This window comes from Cylas formicarius, unplaced genomic scaffold, assembly GCF_029955315.1.
Source record: "Cylas formicarius isolate icCylForm1 unplaced genomic scaffold, icCylForm1.1 PGA_scaffold_7__23_contigs__length_41026272, whole genome shotgun sequence".
Classification (NCBI taxonomy): domain Eukaryota; kingdom Metazoa; phylum Arthropoda; class Insecta; order Coleoptera; family Brentidae; genus Cylas; species Cylas formicarius.
The window spans coordinates 27,751,613-27,774,746 of record NW_026844352.1 but is presented as its reverse complement, the minus strand read 5'-3'; the positions used below and the strand labels follow the sequence as shown (position 1 = coordinate 27,774,746).

Sequence of the window (23,134 nt, the reverse complement as noted above, 5' to 3'; positions counted from 1 at the left end):
TTACCGCAAGAGCGTATTCAACTGACTGACCAACAAATAAGCGCAACAACAGTTTTATATGATTAAAAGCTGACGCGGCAAAATCTGGCTGAGCATCTTCTTCCTATGGGTGTAGGGATGAGTCGTGACATAATTCAGGCGCACAACGCAGCCTTCACTGTATTTCAATAGATATAAGGATTACATTTGACAAAGAAAAATATAAAATAAAAAATATGAATCCCTCTTTTACAACCCCGCACGTATACGTATACAAGGTGTTCCGAAATTAGTGGTTCAAACTATAGCAGATTATTCTACGTCCAAAATAAACCATAGTTGTACACATATGTTAAGAAACACCCCCTAACGGAGTCACATGCCCTACAAGGATAACCCCTAAAGTGGTTTTTTATAAACTTCTCTCATTCTAAAATAATAAATTTCAAATTTTAATTAGGGGTGTAACTTGTGAGGTATGAAGGTAACAAAAATTGCAATAACTTTTTTATGCATTGACTGTAAGATTTTTTTCTTATAAAATCGAAAAAATGGTTTTGTTACGAGGGAAAGGTCCACAAAATGCACCGTTTAGCATTTATTCATAAAAAATTGAAAAGTAGGCCCTGAATCGGGATTGGTAGGTTCGTTATTAGCTAATTTTCATTTGATGGCTCGCTAGAAGGTTATTTTTATGAAAAATCATATAACATTAATCAGTAATTCCGTATGAAATGGCTAACAATAAAAAATCACTAATTCACATTTCAAGCACATTTCCATGATTTTGAATTCATAGTTGCGATCTTATTCAAATATTTTCCACCTTACTAACTCTTCTAGACTATCTGCTTCTGTGGCATACATAGAATTACACATTCTTCTTGAGCTATCCACGTTTTCATCTATGCTATGGTATGGTATGGTATGGTATTCTATACCCCATCATGCTGAGATAGTATTCTCTAACAATTCGACCAAATGATTTGTAATGACATTTAGCATTAGCACTTTGGCAAAATAAAAGAAATTATAAAAATGGCCGTTGTGAGTATGAAAACTTAAAAATGTTGCCTCGTTTGGGAAAGTATTCGTCCCTTAAATTCTGTGTCTTTCTACAAAGTTAAATATTAATTTAACCGCCTCACAAAACTGGAAAATAATAGACAAACTTCTGCTTTTCATAGTAATTTATAGAATAATGTCAATGTGAAGACATTGAAACATCATATCAGTAAACTTACAATTGTTTTAGGTATATTTTTGATATCTGCCAGGGGTGTTAATACGTACTATTTGAGAATTTCTCCCAATTCCTCTCTGAGATCAACTAAACGATCCACGTTCCGCTAGATTTCTATATCTATATAATATGTGCTAATTATCTGTTTAAAAAACACTATCAATGTCAAAGTGACAGAAAATAACTCTTCTTAATCTTACTTACTTACTAATCTAATCTTATTTTTCAATTGTCAACAGAACACAACTTTTCCTATTTATGGCTCAAAAGTTACGCCCCTTGCCAACTTGTTTCGAACAGATTAAAAAAAAACATCTTAGGTTCATTACTTATACGGCATGTGACTGCGTTAGGCGGCGATATATGTTTATACACTAATTTCAAATCACCCTGCATGTCGGTTAGTTCATATTGAAAATCACAGTAGACTGAATGTATTACGATGTGGATATCTTTCATTAAAAATATAACTTAAAGCACCTCTTAGGTTAGGTTTTCCTCTTTCTTAGAAGGGGGTTTCTGTTGGATGTGTAAATGCTAGAGTAAGGGATTCTATTATGAAACGCAGAATATAGCGTAAGTTATACTTACGGGACAATGATACCAGCGTGACCTTTCATAATTGGACAGCGATGTTTCGTGTGGAAAATTGAGGTAATGAAATATTGTTCGCAGACAATTCCGAATCCCTTCCGCGCAACATAAAATTGAAACTAATACTCTCGAAAGGGTTCATTACAACCCCCAGCCAAACTCTAAGACAACTTAAATTACACAAAGAGACGAAAAAACATCCCCCTCACCCCACGCTAACTTATTATTGAATCACATTTTAATAAACCATTCCATTTTCATCTTCAAAGACTCGTCATCGAAAGGGCTCGGAATTATTCGGCAAAGGGAATCGCGGAGCGCAATTTTAACGCAAATTTAAATTGCGGTTAACAAGTTTTTGAGAAATTAAGAAGCTATTTCTGCGAGTATAATAAGTGCGAAGCGGGGCTGTATGAGACTTCAAAGGGCTGCTCGACGTCTAATTTGTTGGGTTTCGGTTCAGTTTCTCGGTCTCGCAGCCGCGACGGTTCGCTGTGGTTTCGTCGCACCTTTTAATGGCGAATTAGAAATAGAGTGCAAACTCATGCAAACTCAATATCAAGAGTAAATAAATGCATTCATTTGCCCTTCTAAGAAGAACATCCGATAACATGATACCTGGTTAACGAAGTAGTCATGACATGAAGACAAAGATAGAGGGATTTCTAGTGTTTCATATGCAATGCAAAGGTTTTTGGGAATTTTTGAACCAAAGAGTGTGTGAGACCCAACTAACCAAGACTAAGCTACGCAAAACACATACGTCACTCTCGTAATTTGATGACTATACGATTGATCGTTCCAATATAGAATGAAGAAACATAAATGACAAACAGGATTAAAAATTAATCAATTTAAAAGGGAGCAGACTTAACTACAACAGTATTGATTGAAGATTAGCATTCATTTCCCGTTGACAGTCAGGACATGTACTGATGGTCTTATGTTAACAGGGCTTAGTAGATTTTTTCAATTTTTGGTGGGTTTATTGGACAACAATTGTGCCTATCAGTCTACTAATATTGGTAAACATTGTTACTTTTTGCTTATTTTCCGTTTCATCATGAAGAACGATTGACAAAGAATCAATGCAATGTATCTTATGCCAGCGACGACCCTGTACAGGCGGCATAAACAAATTAACTCAAAATTAGTAATTTCAGCTGATACTTTAATGCCTAAACCAATACTACTCGTTTTTATCGATGTTTCCTTTGATATATCTGCTAATAACAATGTTATTAATTTGCACAGGGATATTCCGATGTATTATTAATAGATAAAAACTACCGTTTCTTTTATTCTCGATAACGCAACGCGAAATATATTAAAATGCTATATTTGATTAATCTAGAGTAAATATGATATACACTTCAGCTTAAGTTGTACTAAATTTGTGAATTGCACATAGAGGGTCGAAAAAATCACAACTAACCGACGATATATTAAAGCCTCCCCATCCCTACTAACCAAAACTTGACACACACCTATTCTATCAGTTAACATATTATTAAGATAAAGAACAAAACACTTCCCAGAAAAAAACATGAATAAAAAAACAATAAACGTGCCAAATTAGCTACAATTTGATACGTGAACTTGTGGAATCTCTTTGAAATTTCTTTATCGTTTTTCTCGGGTGTAATCCTTCGTGCGTATCTAAGGGCAAATTGACAAATTAAAAATACGAGAATTATGATCGCGTGTGTTTAGAATGTGATTTCATAATTCGCTCCATAAAAATCGCGAATTGTGCGTAAGATCAACATGAAAATCACCACAAACCAAAGGAATTCAACAATAGCCTGGATCCATCCAAAAAAGTCCCGGAATGATTATTTTCAGCACATTTTGGTTTTCGCATTCACCTTTAGAAATCACAATGCAGGCGTCGACTCATTTCATACGTTGACTTCGTTTTAACAAACGGACTCTTTTATACCAAGGAATGAAATGCAAACACTCGCAAATAAAACCGAAGGATAGCATACGTTTCTATCTGGTTGAATGCGCAGACAAAACCGCACTCTTTCATTCGACATCTCGGACTTAGATCGTGACGGAGATATGTATATTTTTCACGCAGTCCGGTTTTAATTATTTAAAAAGTCATTTTCTGATAAGTCGAGTGTGTGGACGATTTACGAAAGCGGACAGCAGAAAAAAAGTTGTCTTGGGAATCGTGAGGCGTGGAATATAAAACGCGGAGGACCAGCAACTCCAACGACCGTTACAAAATGCCACCAAAACTGACATGAACCAACGTTTATGAACGGAATAAATTTGATTGTGGTGATTGAAAGGGTTTTGCTTGATTTAATTAATTATTTCGCCGCTCTTGGCTAGGCTCGAATTTTTCATCAATGATCAATCAATGATTTGAACAGATATTTCACACAAATTACCCAAATATTTATATATTTATATCCTAGTAAAATTAAAAACAAATATGTTTAGAAAAAAAAGGGAAGAAGGAAGCGCGAAGTAAAACGCCTTTAAGCCAAAGTTTTGGTTAATGGTTAAAACTTCCACAGGGTACTGTAATACTTTTTACAAAACTTCTGGACTCCTCCTGCGTCGGCTTTGCTGAGTCAGTTTCAGTCAAGCTCTGAAGAAGCCAACAGAACGATTGGTGAAACGTCAGCAAGTTCGACTCGGCAAAAACGGACGCAGGAGGCATCCAGGAGTTTTGTAAAAAATATATTTACTGACTCGAATAAACAGTGCAAATGATTCATTATTTTGGTCTAAGATAAGAAGTAACTTAATTAGTTTCAATCTTTTTAAATTTACAAATTTAATTATGTCAACGAAATAATCTTGAAAGATATAAATAAATAAAATAAAAATGAATAATTTTGTGGTAAATTAATGTAGTTCAATTAACATCTAATTAATGAACTTAAAATGTCAGGTATTGTGTACGTTCTTTTAGATATAACGTTACTACAAAAAGAAACACTCAATCATAGAGAAAAAATTGAAAAAAATATACAGGAAAATCCCAGAGCAGTTTTAACACTAACATAACTTAATTCAAATTGATCGAAAACAAAACGGAGAAAAACCTCAAATCTCTTAAAGCGGAACAATCACACCAATTTCCCTCCCGACGTTTTCCGGTGGCGGCCTCCCTTTAAATCCCCCTCGATTTCCTGCAGCCAGCAACGGTAGCAGCGCGGGCGGCTACAACACGTTCAAACGGCATAACAGTCGTCAACAAAAGGAGATTTATCTGGTTCGGAGTCCCGCACAATCCACAGGTTGGCAGCAAGCAGAACGGGATCCCGTCTGACGATACGCTTCCCCAGGGAGCGCCCCCCAGTTTCTCTGTCTGTTGAATGGGACTTGCTCTCTCTCTCTCGCTGCGTTACGATTTCATTCCGAATTCTCCAATGTTTTCTGCGAATGTTATTTGTGTGTCTGCCGACGCCTGCGGCAGCAGCTGGCTGGCTGGCAACCACGCTGACTTGCTCGATGTGCCGTTCCGACGTATTTCGAAATAATGTTTACGTTGTGACGGTGATGTTAATATTGCATATTGCTGGGGGTCAAATGAAAATTTTTGCTTATTCCATTAAACACCATGTAATTATGTTAATGTTGATAGATCTAGTCCGGTTAGAGGAAGCTGACAACGAAAATTATTGTTAGAATCGCCTGGATTGATACTAATAGTTTTCAGGGATATTTCCGAGAGAAGAAGCACCAGCTATGGCAGTCATCCATTCATATAAGCAAAGGAAGAGTTGGTTGACATCTTCACGCAAAGTTCTTTCCAAGTGAAAAATTGTTTCGGTTAGAATTAAACAATTGTATATTTATTATTACTAGTCCTAAACTGATGCGGACATTTTTAATTTTAGATCTTCTTGCTCTTTTAGATTTATCGAAGAGATATGAGCCTTAAGCACAAAATGAATACGCGTACATTGACTTAATCGTAAACTTTCAGGAAAACACACTGCAAGACTACCTACAATTATTTGTAATTTTTGTTTCGTAATAGAAACATTATTTATAGCTTTTTTCCAAAAAATTATATTACACAAGCCCTCCACAACAAACACCAAAGGGAATATACGCACCAACGAGACAGGCCTAATTAACGTCTACGCCGATGGTATGAAGAGTACTAAAGGATCGGGATACGGAGTGTATTCCAAATCCCTCAAACTCAACATTATGGTAGCTAAGGGTAAGATGACCAGTGTGGATGGATGAAAGGTTCATTTACGAATTTTGTTTTTCAATATTAACAGGCTCAAAATTTGTTCGCAACGGCTTGGCTAGTTTTTGTTTGTTTTTTCTAGTTTTTGTTTGTTGCTACTTATTCACACCCATATTAAATTAATCAATTTATAAAAATCCACTGACATACCATTGTACATCATTATATCAAAAAATCCATGACATTTCAGTTTACTCTATTCACGTATTCTAAATAGAAACGTAGAAATTCTTTATACACAGATTATATTAGAAACAATTTTTTTATAATCAATTTTGCTGAGTATTTTGTTCTCTTGATAAGTTGTACAACCGGAATCCAATCCAAAGCTTTTCCTTGGACCTCTCACACTTTACGCAAATTACAAGTAATTTTTATGCAAATATATTCTTTAAAAAATGTTCATTTGGGGAAATTTACCACCCTCCGCGATTAAAAGGTGTACTAAATTCCTTATAAATTTATGAAAATTTGCATTTTGGCTTAAAAAAACATTTTTTTTTATCGCACTTTACTATTTGAATGTCAAAAACTGCCTTAGTTATCTATTTTTAATATTGCCTTGGCGACAACTGTCTTACTTGCATATGTATTCATTAATATATTTTACCATTCCACAGAAAATCTTTATTTTTGTAATCATCAATATCTTAAAACTGTTGATTTTTTAATAAAATTTTTTAATTGAGTTGACTGTTACATGATGATAATCCATTACATACGTAATTTAATAAAAACAAACACTTGCTTTAAGATTGCCACACACATGTTTATTGCTTTGACAATTGTTTCGGTACACTGTACCTTCTTTAGAAAGAATCTCTAAACTGTCACAAGGTTGATTACAGACTATCCATATAAGTTTATATGGATAGTCTGTAATCAACCATATAAGACTATCCATATAAGTTTATATGGATAGTCTGTAATAAACCTTGTGATAGTTAGTTTAGAGATTCTTTCTGAAGAAGGTACAGTGTAACGAAACAATTGTCAAAGCAATAAACATGTGTGTTGTAATCTTAAAGCAAGTGTTTGTTTTTATTAAATTACGTATAATAAATTTTTATTTACCGCACAGGAAATGCGGATAAATTCAAAACTATAACCGCTAGTAACTTTCTCACCTGTCAGGGCAACCAGAAACTATTAAAATGCTAATAATGTGCGCCGGAATCGAAGAAACAATCAGAATCGAAAAAGTAATTAAAAAGGCAAATGAGAAATTCTCCCTTTTCCAAATGAAAAATTAGTAATCCCTTGAAAAATACCTTTGCCCGGTGATGTATGGTTTCTTTGGCTTTGTTTTCAGAGTTGGCCAATTATCCTACCTGGCCGAATAATTCGATTCTTTTGTTGGGGCACCGTTAGGTCATTTGTTGCCTCGTCGGTGCCGCTCCAGACTTTTAGTCTGAAACAATTTGTTGCTGTGTCCCCTGTTCTTCACATTTTGTATATCTCCCTATTTAAGTTTTACATATTTGCGGGCTTCAAAATGTTTCTCGATAAATCTCAACAAAGCCGGGAAAAATTTTACGCAGTCAACAAGACCCATAAACTTTCGATGCTCCACCCAAGGCCGCCATTCAATAATTCATTAACTTTTGCCCATCCGGACGCAATTGAATCCTTGATGGTCGTATACACCTTTGCCAACAACTTATTATTACTCTTGCAGAGCCATTGTATCTCGAGATTACGCTCTCGTCCGTATATACGCAAACATGTCCACCTTATTATGGTTCTTCAGTACGCAGAATAAAACAGTACCGGCTTCGAAAATAATTAGCAACATCGCCATCAGAGTGCCAATACGGATCCGAGCTACTTCGGACCTTTAAGGGATATTCCGCACGGATTTGGGAGCAATCGGATGTTTTCCGAGATATTTACCATGCCTTAAATTTTGACGTTTGTCAATTCTGACGGTCATGTCAGTGAATGTATTGGTGTTGTTTTGCGAAAATGTACCCAAAAACTAACGGTCGTAGAAAAAGTATAGTATTTCTTTTTTCTTTTTCTTTCTTTCTTTAGGATCCCATCAGAAATAGTTTTATTCCCTATAAAAATGGACACTGTACTCTTTTGTTGTCACCCCCTACGTAGCATAAACAAGGAAGCCTTTTAATCCGGCCCTGCGAGAGAAGATTACCACTGCGGGGCAAAGGGAGGCTAGTAGTGGTCCGTACATCGCGAAATTAATTGCGGTAGGCCGGGTTTCACGTCGATGTTCTCTTGTTTCCACGGCCTGCTTGACTCCAGCCTTCATCTTGCTTCTTTTTGTTACGATCTCCGATAAATAGCCTGGCCGGTTAATGTTTTATATGCAGTTTTGTACCGGTGTTGACACAAGCCCTAGAAAATAACTCGGTTTGTCTATCAAGATATAACGCAAACATTTTCAGATATATACCGCTGCATAGAGTCAGTTTGCTTGGCTCTGGGGAGTTGAATGAACAACAGAGTACTCTGAGTAATTGTAAAACGCAATTTATATTGAACTGCGAGTTAACGGTGAGAATCACTTTTTTGTGAAAAACTTCATCCAAGGAAACTATATTTCCTGCTTGGCCTGCATGTGCCTTGCGGTGAAATGAATCGGAATAATTGTGTATGTAGAATACTACTAATATTTTAATGCTTTCCCGCCTCAATCGCCACAGTGAATATAATTCGTATCTCGAAGTGTAATTGTTGTTTCACATTTATCCAAAGCTTTTAGAGTGCTTATCAAATCCTCATAAATAAAAACGTTGCATTATTCCCGCGAGACAACGGACATAAAATGCCGAAACGGAAAACATTCTGACCACAAAGTAGTACCCCGAACAGAGCAAAAAGTGGGACAATAAATTTCGCAAGCGATAACTTTTCTTCCAAAGGACTTAAATCAATTCTAAATAAATATTGCCGACAGTTACGCCTCATCGTTAAACAACTCGTAGAATGAATGGGTAGTGTTGAAGAGTGCTGGTCGAGTGGACGAAATTATTTACGACTGACGGATGCCGAAGGACTTTTCAAAATTTAACATTTTTAGTACTTTACGTTTTTTCAATCATAAAAGATCAATTGCTTAACTAGCCAGTAGAATGAAAAGCTCGCCAGAGGGTTCGCAAGTTCGAAGTCAGCAAAAGACCTCGCGAGAGTACTTTATGCAGATAACGAAAAATTTCCGCCTAGAAACCAAAAATGGAACACTGTTGCCATATTTGTCAAAGATTTTCGCGTGGCGAGGTACTACTGCAAGCAGCAAACGTCTGCGAAGAGACGCCACACTTACACTACACAACATACACTATCTCGCTTCCACTCCTTTAAAATATCAAAGTAACTAGTAACGTAGATACTAGCAGTTTTGTGTTCGGTAGGTGGTAGAAAGACACAGATAACAGTATAGCGCAGGTAACATTTTCATTTTTCCCGGCAAAATGAAGTATTCATTTTAAGTTGAAATGTTTTTGATAAATAGACATTTTTTATTGAAAATTCTTGTGCTGACCCTCTTGAATCCTTGAATGAGCCGCTCATTTGGGATTGCTTAAATTGCTTTTAAATATTATGTTGTTGCAGCTACCGTCAAATACACAATTTAGGTCACTCAAGAAATTGCAAACATTTTGGGAAAAAAACTTTATCACGAACAAGTAGGTGGTAAATTGCCTACCTACTCTATTTGGTTATCTGAATTTAAAATTTAATCGGAAAATCTGATGTTGTTTTTCATAATTTTGTCGGAGAACAGAAAATGTCTCTTATAAAAAAAAAGTCCAATTAATTTTTATTTATAATTAAAGGAATGAGTAACAATTAACAATATTGAGAAAACCTGAAAATTAATAACGTGTCTTCGATCCTCTTTCCTTTATGACTGCTCGTAATCGAGTTGGCATGCTTTGAATTAAATTATGGATTACGTTCTGATCGATGTTATTACATTCCTGCCTAAGTAACTCTCTCGGCTCTTCGAATACGTCGTTCCATCTCATCCCACACATGTTCGATGGGATTCATGTCTGAACTGATTGCTGGCCAATCAAACCGCCTAAGTCACACCTTATCCAGATATTGACTGACCATTTTGGCGGTGTGGGGTCTAGCATTATAGTGCATAAAAATGCCATCTTCGCCCATAGTGATCATTAAAGGCATAGCATGATCATTCACGATATCCGTGATGTACCTGTGAGCTGTCAGAGAACCATTCTGTATAAAGAACAATTCTGTGCGTGCTTCTGAACTGATTCCCGTCCAAACCATAACCGAACCACCACCATGTGGAACTCTTTCATCAATACAACCTGGGGTGGGTCTATTCCATCGGACCCATTGAGGCAAAAATTGGATTCATCGGAAAACAATACATTGCTCCATTCCTAATAATTCTAGTGATTTCGACCAAAAGTTAATCTTGCTAATCGACGCCTTTGGTGGCGGCCCTATAGCAATCCTTCGACAAGACAATCCATTAGCACAAAGCCTTCTTCTGACAGCCAATTCCCTAACATTAACATTTCTAACCTCTTGGAGTTGATTTCGAAGCCAAACAGCAGAAGCGGTCCTATTCCGCATACTTGCGGACATCAAAAATCGATCAACTCTTCGTAGCGTTTCTATACATTTTGTACAACACATAGCCTCCTACTAACAATTCTTGCAGTTTTCCTCGACCATCTTGTACTAATGCTACAATTGTAGCTATAACAATAGGATCTAAAGGCATAATGACCAGTCAAATACACCTCAGATCCAAAAAAATACACCAAACATTCATAAGTTTAATAGAGACAAATGAACAATAAACTGGAAAGTACCTAACGCACGAATTTTCAATTAGGCCGAAACTTCCGTTATTTCATAAAAAAGTCGAAAATGCGCTGACAATAACTGACAGATAACAAATATCTCCATCCGCATTCGTCGGAAAGCGAGTAATTCACTGCCTACTAGACCGACGATTCGGTGATAAACTTTTTTTTTTGAATTATTTAAAATTTCTTGAGAGACTTAAATTTTTTGCTCGCCAGTGTAAAAAAGTCAAAAGCGGAGAGAGAGAATTTTTTTACGAGCTCTATATTGCTAGTTTAACTCACACCTTTCGCAAACGCTTTGACAAAATTTATATCTCCCAGTGAAAGTGTAAGTAAACACTACGCAGATCAATATACCAACACGGGAGCCTTTTTCTTTATGACATTTTTAAATATATTTCTCCACACAAAAAGGTAAAGCGGCGATAGCGTTGCACAAACTTCAATCCTGAGAGAAAAGGGGATAAGAACTTCCACTCGAAACATTCCAAATGGGAAAACGAAATTTAAAAAGTCAATCGCGTCGGCAGCCTCATTTTCTCATTTCGATATAGGATTCGGATTTGTAAATTAAGGTCCGGGCAGTCCGAGAGGCGCCTAAATATCGATAAATTATGACGAATCATCAACGGAAAGAGCCCCGAACATAGCCGTTCTGACAGAACCTATTAGCAGCCCGATCCGACTTACAAAGAGTCCGTTTCGAATCATCGAAATATCCAACTGCGTTTCTGAACGCCGTCCTACAGTTCAGATCCAGCTACTGATCATTTATAATACAAATATTAACGGTTTTACAGCTATTGTGTCGAGTCGATAATGAAAAGATGTTATTTTGTTACTGTGTTTGATGTTTCGATTGTGTTCCATTTCTTGCTGAGACCGGTAGAAGGTGATTAGTAGTTTTAGATTGAGATAAAGCCGGTTCTCATTGGAGTGTCTTGGGTTATTTTAAACGGATCGAACTTTTTGGTGCAATGAGTGTGCGCAAATGACTCGTATGCGTCATCTAAAACTTTGTGTTGACCATACTTCTTAGGAATCTTTTCAACGACAGCGCGTTTGCAAAGCGATAGCAACAGCTCCATTCTAAAATTCTACGCAGTGTATGACCGTTGAAAGAATATGAAGTCGATCAACGATTGATCGAGTATTGAACTGAACGAATCAGATTTCAGGACCAGAATTCGATTCAGTAGATACTTAGACGTCGACTAACCTTTAAACTTTCGCTCACTAATCGTTTACCGTATAATTACTTACATAACCCAAAGTCTTTGCCTCCCACCAACCAATCTATTTAAAAAAGAATGACTTCTGCGAAATTAAGCATTTCATCTGCCCAAAACCTAATTTATGCTTTTTTCGAAATAATTTTATATAATTGCATGTCGAAAGCAGAAGAATAAATACAAAGTACACAAAATCCAATATCTATCTAGACAAGTAAGGAAATTGTTTGTTGTATTTGATGAAGAAAATCAATCTACCTACCTGACCGATGACTAGTAACCAGAGAATAATCCTCATATCCTTCGACTGCCATTACAGTCTTTTTAAACAAATACACCAAAGATAATGCCTTTATAATCGCTTCTAACCGCTACCCAGTTCTACCATTAAAACAAAGTTAAATTGTAATGTACTAAGTAAGCTATTGTTGCGATGTATCTACATTTCGCTCTATACGCTCTGAGCGACCCATATTTGTCTGAAAGGTCTGCCTGAAGTTTACCGTTTCACAGAAAATAAACTTTAATAAAATCTACAATCACACAGTCCGTCGCAGACATTTTTATGAGGTTGTTAAACAAAGCGGTTACATGTATACAACAAGTCTGGCGCTTTCGGCTAGGCGCCATAATCACCTTTTTTAAATTTCCTTAATACCGCAATATTCTGTATCAAGGGAAGATAGAACTAAATATCCTGGCATCTTCTCTCTTTTAGAACGCAATCTTTTCGGTAATTTTAGGTAGTAAGATATAATAATATAATATAATATCTCTCATTACCCCTATTTTTAGATATTTGAATCACAAAAGCAATAGAAAAAGTTTATTGGACCGACCGCTACAACTGAGACACTTTTTTATGAGTGGTACTGACTTTAGTGTTTATTATCATCTAAAAACAGGTTTTGCGAACCAATCTTGACGAGGTTGAGAAGGAATCACACAACGGCACCTGTTTCATCCATCATCGAAACTCAAATTTAAATTATGCAAGAATTCACGTTCACGTCTGTATTATGAACCTCTTCAACAATATGCTATGATCTTTGGCTGGGAAGTTTGGTGGTTATCGGTCCACTTCTAAATCTGACAAAAATAATTCGTATGTCATTTTATCCCAATTGAAATCTTTGCTGTGGTTTGTGACGAATCAATTTAAGATAATACTATTCTTCTGACTGGCAAATCCTTTGAAGTATCTGACTTTCAAACAGCTGCATTTTGGAAATAATTTACAAGCAAACCTGGCCAAAATTTGTTTTCCTGGATAACTCCATCAAAATTGTAAGATTTCAAATGACGCAACTCTTGCTTTACCGGGATCCCCATTCATGCATTATAACTTATCGGTGTCGACATAGAGCGCCGCCATGCCTATCGGCGAAAACCGTTATTTGTAACGGAATAAATTAATACAGAAAATCAACAATTAATATTTGTCCCGAATATACAAACCCCCGTCGTATAATCCGAAAAACTTTTAATAAAACACGTGCCTTATCTCCAAACCACTCGACGAAATCAGCATCGCAATACGAATCGAAATAGTATAATCGGCCCATACACATAAAGAGAGCATTTTATTAACTGAGGTCTTTGATAATAAAACAAATCCAACAGGCTGCGAAGATAGATATGTAGAACGGGCACCCGAGGGGGCTGATATAGCCACTCGAAACTCTCCCCCTTTTATTTTGAGGAGTCGTTTATAATTATTTCCAACTATGCGGGGAGGATATGAACGCATATATACGATGCTGCAGGATTGTGTGTATATACGTCGTGGGTCCACTGCATACTTGTGCAATAATAAGTTGCAGGCGGCGAGAGAGGGTTGGGAATTTAAATTATTTGAATTAACAGGCGGGCAACGTGCGGGGTTTCAGCGGCGACTGAATGGGGAGTTATTTATTTACCCAACTTCAAACACAAAGAAACTTTTTTAGTAAAACAAATCTTTTAGGGTTTGTCCCCAGATTATTTCATTCCTTCCATGCACAGCAACGCATAGGACGGTTTCTACGGTCCGCTGTTATATTAACCATTCGAGGGACACTTCATCTAAAGGGAATTTTTCGGTTATTTACATTTCTTTCTTAGTTCTGATTCGGTACTGGTCTGTGTTCTCAAAACTTTTCTTTCTGTTATTTCGCAAAAGTTCAGGTTTCACATCAGTCATTACCGTTGTTTCAGTTACAAATATGTGGCCATAAAAATGAAAAAAGTACAAATGAGAATATTCGTAAAGGTAAAGTACCTTATGCAGCCTCTTAATTTTTAGTAGAGATATCTCAAGATATATAGAAGTAAAGGATTATATTTCATATTCAAAGATGTTTACATGAACGCTGATGTTAACTGGAATGATTTGTTATTGGAATGTTACATGTAGGAATTTAGCTACCTTGGCTTGATGATTGAAGATGTAATAGAAAAAGTAAGGAGAAATTGGAGTCTTATATATTATACAAAACAGGATAATTTTGTCCCAAAACATAAACTCTATTTTTTTATTACTGCGTGTATGTGTATGTATGTGTTGTCATCGGTATTATCTGTAAATAATTACAGATTAGAAACAAATGTCTCTCTTGGAATCAAATATGTGATATTAAAACAATAAGTGACATAAATCTGCAACTGGCAATGTGTCCTGTAGGTCCGAAGATGAAATATCAAAAACAAATTCTCTAACCCTAGTCAACTATAAACTAACTAAACGACTACACTTTTCGATTAAATTGATAATTGGGAGCTTCTGACAATCGACTTTTATACTCAATTACCAAGTGCGTTGAATTAAGCACCAATTTAATTAATTAAGTGGCCCTTAGCATGTGTTGCACTAAAAATTCCCAATTTATCAAACAAATATTAATCTGAAGCATTTCAGTTTATAAAACTAAAAATTTGATGATTAAAACTTAGGTGTTCAAATTACAAAGAAAATGTTTAGCATAAAATAACTTAGGCAATTTCAGTAGTAATGGAAAAAATGTACTAACTTTGCGTAAAATAAAATAGTTCATTTGTTTTTAATTTGTTTTTTCCTCATTAAATACAATTTTAGACAAAACCTATTTTTACGTGCAGAATGAGTTTAGTTTTATTTGCTATATTTTAGAACATTTATAGGAAATATTTAGGTGTATATTATAAATAAGTAATTGTCCACTTCCAGAAATATATCACAGAAGGTCGAGACATTAACTAATAGCTTTACGTACCTAGGTAATTTTTATTCGCAATTACCATTTGCTAAAACGGTTTGTTTGTCGAACCAATTATTTTGTTGGTTCTAGACGTTGTTAGGTGCATTACAAAGCAACCCCATGAAAATATTTTACTTTCACAACTATGAATATACACCGTTAACGATACTAATGCAGGGTTTCCTTTATGCAATCTATAACTTAGGTGCAGCGATTTAGAAGTTACATGAAGACAGTTAATATCAGACACGTACCTGGCTGTAGTACAGTCTTTGTACAATGTGTCGAAGTCTTTACATGAGAGCAGTTTGCATCTGTTGACGCCGGGCTGTATGGCGCCCAACCCTCGGAGGATTCGAACTTGCTCGACGTTGCAGACCAAGGGAACGATATCGAGCCTTTTCAGTTTGGTATAAACCGTGTGCAGGCCGCCGACCAAGTGTTTCAAGAACAACTCGAAAGCCTGCGGAAGGCAGAGCATCGTGTCGCCCGCTATGATGAAAGCGGCAACCTTTTGACCGCGATAGTCCACTAATTTGCACTCGTTAGCTGTGGGATCGGACGTTGATATCGGCGGTGGCGAATTATAAGAACGCGGAGGAGCGTGGTGGGCCATCAAGTCCAATGGACTATGCAAAACCCCCAAAGAGTTCAGCAAGCCTAAACCTGGGGGCGGCAGGTGCCCCAAAGCCATACTCCTAGCCAGAGATGCGCTCGAAACTGGCGGAGGACTTAAGGGATGTGCCATCGACATCGGCGGTCCCAAAGGGGATGCTTGCCTGGGGCTGTGCACCTGATGAGAATGACTAGTCGGAATATTATTGTTGCTGGGAGGCGACGGCGACGGTTTAACTGCGACCGCTGGCGAACCCGAAGAAGCGTGGCTACTATGCTCACTCGCAGAATCCACACCGGTACTGTCCATCATCATCATCGGAAATCGCCACAATCGTTCACGCGATACGCGAAAGCTATCCGCGCAGTACGACCCTATACACAATATTCACAACGCGGAATGAAATACAAAGTCCATCTGCAGAAACGTACCGACAATCGGAGAATGGGGGCTATCACCCACGACGTTTGTTTGTCTGTCTATCGAAATTCAACGCGCGAGGCGGGGTGAGAAACAGCCTCCGATGCCTGCGCACTGAACGCAACCTGCACCGCCGGTCGACTACAATTGTAATAAATAAAAACATTCGGAAAAACTCCGCCGACTTCTCGGCGACGCCCACCAGGGCGAGGGGCGTGTCCCATTGGCCCGCGGACCCGTAAAGCGACGCGCGATTCGCTCCCCACCGCTCTCGTCTTTAGCGATCCGCCCACCGGCTACCGAAAGAAGTTGCCAGTTTCTTTGTATGGGGTGGTGGAGAGAACTTGAAATATGAGCTGTGACGTATTGATAAAGAATGTCACCGCTTTCTGTACGCAATCGATACACGGTAAGGACCGTGGGGGGGTTAGAGCGGGAGGAGTTTTTCGCTGTTTTTTTCGTCGTTTTTGGTTTTGTTTTCTGTTTCGATTGCGCTGCGCGCCCGACGTTTTGTTTTTCTTAATTTGCGCCGGGGAGCGGAGGTTTAGTCTGTAGACGCGCGGGTGTTTCTCGACGCTTTTTTACTATTTTCCGTCCGAATGCTGTTTCTGTTTTCTGGAATATTAATTAAAGTTTATTATTCTTGTGCACGAGGAAGTGCGCCTTTTGTGTTTGGCTTCACTATATACCTAGCCACCCGTGTAAGGGTTGCACGAGCTGAAAGCGCCGATATGTGATGCACATTTTTTTCCGTAATGGCTCGTAACAATCACGTATTAATTTGATTGATGCATTTTTTTTCTCGTTTTGCCAGGATTTTTTGCACGCCGCAAAACATTTTTCGAAACTTTACACATAAATTTTCGCTAACCAAAACTAAAGATATTTTTGAATTATTATTTATATTTAAATTAGTTCATTTCAAACTAAAAGATTTTGCCACAATTTTATTTCTTTATCTATTCCTACATATGAGACCTACACATTTATGGTAGAAAGTGGTTTAACGAATGATTTTATATTTCGAGAAATATGTTAATAAAACGATAAAATTTTTCAAATGGCAAAAATCAAAATGATGCTGTTTCATATTATTTACTTATTTCTTTCTTTCTTTATTATTTATTTAACACAGTGGTTAAATTTTCTGGATTTTGCCAAATTAAGTAAATTTGATAAATTGGCCCATGTTTGAAGCGAATGTTATAGATATCATTGAAAATTGTATTAACCATGTCTTTAACCAAATTGATTGTTCCCGTATTCCTGAAATAATATAGCATTTACTTATTTCTTATTTGCCGAATGTGTATATAGCGACGTAGATATATTTGGATATAAAACATTTCATGGTTAAATTGGAAAAAAATTGCATTTATATATAGTATAACCACTTAAAAAAGTTTCTCTTCACCACGGCTTTGCTTAGTACAAGTTTAAGTTATTGCTTTTAATTTTCTTAGTAATACTGCACCTAATTAATATTCCTGCCATGAGTAAGTATATGGAAAAATCCTAAATGTCCATTTTTAATCAGCATTGTTTGATATTAAGAATATCTCTCACAATAATCTTCACTCATAACCTGATTATCGTCTGCTTGATGATTTAATAAGTTTTGTATCACTCACTTTTATCATATGTGAAAGTTAATTCTAATTAGTTGTGTTGGAGACTATAAAGGCAATAAAGTAAAGAAAACATGAGTATATAAAACTAAATATTATGAATGAGATGAAATCCACCACCCTTCTAGACGGCGTATACAGGGAATTCGATTTATGCAGATACTTTAACGGCACTCTTGTACGACCTTACCATTTGCCTGTATCGCATATGCCCTTAAATAAGATCAAACTTTGTGGTAACGGAAGTCTCCCTTTAAATTTAATAGAATTGTATCTGGAGGGTTCCACCATGCCTCGATTCTTATATGGTATATTTCACTGTAATATGTCAAAAAAATCTGCATATGTGGGATTTTCAGTCTCGCTGTTTGGCCAACCTTTGTAAAAAAAAGCCAATAAAAATGACATTGACAAGCTTTGTCAGTTTTCATTAAAAGTTTATTTCGTCTGATCTGTATCAACAGCTCAACTAACAAAATGTAAGCTACTCAAAACGTCTTTTTTTGCAAATATATGAATATTTAACATACCTATTATAACAGGTAAACTTGACATTCTACCGTGATTTACAGCAATTTGTCTTCTAATGGACACATCTGATTGCCGTAGTCTCGCGTCAATTTCTGAACAAATATCGCCTACACTTACCCAAGACGGCACAGTGGACCCTAATGAAATATTATTGTCATTTATAGTCACAACTATTGCATACATATATAACAATTACCCATATTTAAAGTTCACTGAGGTCTCTTGTGGATATAATAATTTAGGATTTAAAACAATTCGGAATTCTTATTCTGCATTTTGCCTATCTGCCTATATGATGAATCAAAATTGCTGTAAAACAAAAGATTTTGTTACTATCTCCGTTACGGTAAAAGTTATTGCACCTGTTAGTACCTATAATATAGGTAAGTATACAGAGCACTCGCGTATGCTTATTGGAACGTATTTCACTACCTATAAATCACAGGAAATCGACAACATTTGGCTCGACTGCCTCATCGCGATAACTCCAGTTCCAAGTCTTGCCAGCAACAGATAGAAGGGGCGCCTTTATTTATCCAGACGTTTGCATGGATGGAGCCCTTTTTTGCGTGACACGCTGAACCGGAAATTTTGGCTAAACCTCAAGATTATTTTTTTCGGTTTAGGCATTTAGAAGACGTAAAAATATTTACATGTAGATAAGCGAATCGACTATTTTTTACATGTTGTAGACACATGCAGCGAACATTAATTATTAATATTTAATTTAATAAAATATAAATAAGTCAATTGTCAATCTATAGTTTTGACTATATTATGAAGCGTCTCCACATACCTTCAATTTGATAACATTAAATTTTCCATTTTATTTTTTAATTATTAAAAATGAGATGTTAAAATGTTACCGTCTTGCTACAAAACGCAACGCAATGCAAAATAGCAAAAGTTGCGTCACTTTTTCTGATGTTTTATTAATGAAAATAGCAATAGTGTGTATATATTTTATCTTACGAAATACAGCGCGTCCTAAAAATGTTTTTACAAATGGAGGTAAGCTTTACCTAGCACTGAGTCTTAATTTAAAAAAATCTTGATTAAATGCCCTGCATGATTGCATCCATAATCAGTTATTACACTTAAAATATTGCCTGAAATACAAAGAAAAAAAAATATTCTGAGTAAAGAGTGAATATGAAGAGTGATATGAAAGAAGAGCAAGATGTTCATTGAAATTCACGTTTGTTGAAGCCGCTCCACCCTATTATTTTCTAACTGTTTAATTTATAGCTTTCTATTTTCTGTAAATTACAGTTTAGTAATTAATTATTAACATTTTTAATTACGCAAAAGAAACTACTTCTGTTTAAAGAAGTAAATTATCAAAATAATATTTTTTTAATCTGGCTTTTGGAGGTAGATATAAATAACTGGGAGAAAATTAAAACTATAACGTTTAACCAAAATTAGGGCCCCCATGCTTTCTAGTGCCGAACGACGTCCCTTTTTCACTCGACCAGCTGAATGCTCTGGAAAAGCAAAGGGGATAATCCGGACCGAGGGTGCCATCACTGACCTAGTGGCCAGCGAAATTTAGTACGGAATTGTCGGGCTATTTTCCCCCATTTAGCGTATATACAAGAAATGAAAGCACAGACTACAAGTTATGACGCGTGTGTAGCAATCTCAGTAACTATAAAAAATTAAAAAAATGGTTAAACAGAAGATTTAATGACATTTGTTGGTAAGGTGTGTCAAAAGCTTTGTTTGTGTTTAAGGCCATTTTTGCAGTTTTCAAAATATACGCAAATATTTCATTCAAATAAGTATGTATTGTGTGTATTGATACTCCATTGCTTCCTTAACTCGACAGCACTAACTCTTTCTTGGCCTTCCTCGCTTACTACTACCATCTAGATTCTAGCGCGGAGGTTCATACTGGTAATCTAATTTCCTACATTTTCTGTATTTATTTTTATTGTATTTTTCTCTCTAATTATCTTCATGCTTTGCCTCATACTCTGCAGGTCATTGTCATTTGTAATCTTTATTAAGTTTAAACGTAGAAAGGCTTCAAAATATAAGTTATGGCACATGTTTTTTGCAATGTGCGTCATTATGAATTTTTTGGTCAGCCTAAAGTGACACCTTCGCATCACTTAAGTTGTTGTTGGTTCAAACGTTTTCGTTTAAAACTTTTGTGCAAGTTGGAAACCTATCGTGTTGCACATTAACGTTCTTCTACTGTTCCTTCGTTTATTGTCTCCAAGTGTGATTTCGTTGCGATTACGAAACTGCTATGAAAACAAATCTGTGGTAGATTTTTACTTTTGGAGAGACTCACTTTAAAGAAATTCGGGACAGTGAAGAGTTACTGGTAAGGATAAATATTGTATATGCAAAAATTAGAAAGATTCCTGAAATAAGTCAGCTTTAAATGAGCAGAATTTCTATAAATTAAGTCTTAAAATTTAATTACGTATGCTTACTTTCCTTTCCATGAAACAGTAAATGTAAATCTTTCTAGAAACGAAACGAAATGAATCGTCTCCAGCACAAGAATCACTTATTTAATTAATTTATTATTTAATCTTGCTTGGTTGAAATAAGCTTGAAAATCACTTGGGAAACAAAATAGTGCTTTTTTACCAAAATTTTTGTTCAAAAGAAATAAAACAGAGAGTCCCTAATTATGTAACGTACCAAACACTTTACTGGTAGAGTGAAAATTAACTTGTTTTGAGTGAGATAAGCCTTTAACTAACATAACTAAATCGCCGGTTTACCGCTCCTGGCGGCTCTAGGATTTTGGCGCCCCGATACGGAAAAAAATTTTAAATTAATATTTTTCTATATCTTACTTATGATCAATATATTGATAAACCAACAAGTCTTTCTTGAAATATCGTTGGTCTCAAATAAGTTTTGATGATCTTTAAGTTCTGAACAGGAATTATAAGTATTTTTATAGAAATAGTCAAATTTGGAACAGCAGAATCTAAATAATTATCAAATATGCAATAGGTAAATTTGTGTCATTGAAAATCTTAATTTCATCAAACAATTCTGTTCCAGAAATATCCATTTCCATTTGCTCTTCGCCGCTTAAGGAAATTTGTAAATCACTGCAATACTACATCTGTACTGTAACTAATATTCAAGTTTTGATAAAAAAACTTTTTCCGCATGTTGGGATAAAAAATTAGTTCCTTTTGTCATGTATGTAAAATTATAAAAAGAATGAAATTTTAAATTTAAATTAATCTGGATCATTTCGTTTCTTGTTTCATTTTTCGTCTTTTTTGGCTTATCCGTACTTTTAAATAAATTAGGACACATGAATCTATGATACCCTTTTTAGGACCGTTTATAGGTAGTTAGTTAAGAATGCTCAATGAAGCAATTGCGTTGTTCTGTTGTTTTGCATTTATTTTACCGTATTATATTTTTCACTAATTTTATTCTAATATTATTTTAACTGTATTGAATCTTATTATTCTAAACAATAAAACCTTCAACAGGTTATTGGCCCAACACGCTTCCACGGCACCTTAGTGTAAAGTTTTCTTAAAATAATTTGCAGAGAACAAAAGCGAATGAGTGGAAAATATGGACGAAGAAGTCATCGCAAGCTGCGGTAATTCTCCTTAGCTCAGTAGAAAAAAAAATTGCACCCAAATTTAATCAACTGTAGTTCGGCGCAAGAAATTTGGGAAAAATTTAAAGTGCTATTTAGAGATACATCCGTCGATGGTAACAAAATGGGTAGGGGCGATTCTACGCATTTAAAATACGAAATGGAGAATCGGTCGTTCTTCAATTTTGAGAACTTGGACAGTATATGCAAAAGGCTTGAGGACTCTGGTGAATACCCTTCTGGATTAGCGATTGCGTCAAAAATACTTAGCAGCTTGCCAACTAAATCCTCAGTATCTAGAATAACCTAGGAAGAAGATAAACGTTCCTGCGAGGGCGATGAAAGTGTGAACGCACAGAAGAAGGATATTCGTGAACTTAAGATTAATGCGCCTTTTGTAAAGAAAAGGACGTTGTGTTCGCGAGTGTCCAAAGAAAAACAAAAATTATACTTACGAATCGGAGAGAGCGTGGGCGTATCTTTCTGATCTCTAATGATGACAGCGAAGTCTTTTAAAGAAATATAGTTCACAACGCTGGAACCATTAACGGAAGCGTACACTAAAAGAAACTGACTACTATCACAATCCAGGAAAAAAGTGAATCACCCCATCTAGTACAACCCGAGCTTCAAAATGTGCTGTTTTTACCGGATTTAAAAAGAAATCTTTTTTCTATAGGAACTATTAGCAACAAAAACTTTTCTTTTTACGCTTATAGAGAAAAATGTCAAATTCACCATGGTTACTATCGTCAGTCGGTTCGGTATAAGAACCTATATCGTATGCTGTTCGAAGTAATAGTTTCAGTAGAAAGCAATGTTAGTAAAGTTAACGGTAATAAATACATGGTCAAGTTACAGCTCTGACATGAGCGAATGGTGCACGTAAATATGGGCGTTTAAGAAACTTAACGTGTATGACCTGCAACCTGGCAAAGAACCTTATAAGCCTTATAAGCCTGGCGAAAAGATTCATAGTGATGTTTAAGGTCCGGTAAATATTGAATCCCCAGGTGGTTCAATACTATACTAAACTGCA

At 36.0% G+C, this 23,134-nt stretch overlaps 1 protein-coding gene across 2 annotated transcripts in view; it reads right to left on the bottom strand.

Moving 5' to 3' along the window:
- LOC132704572 (dachshund homolog 2) overlaps positions 1 to 16,470 on the bottom strand; it is a 349,768-nt gene extending 333,298 nt beyond the window's left edge. For both annotated transcript variants that reach the window (XM_060674652.1, XM_060674653.1), the window contains exon 1: positions 15,560 to 16,470. In XM_060674652.1, coding sequence (XP_060530635.1) covers positions 15,560 to 16,239 — 680 coding nt within the window. In that variant the 5' untranslated portion in view covers positions 16,240 to 16,470. The remainder of the gene's footprint in view (positions 1 to 15,559) is intronic.
- Between the last annotated feature and the right edge of the window lie 6,664 nt (positions 16,471 to 23,134).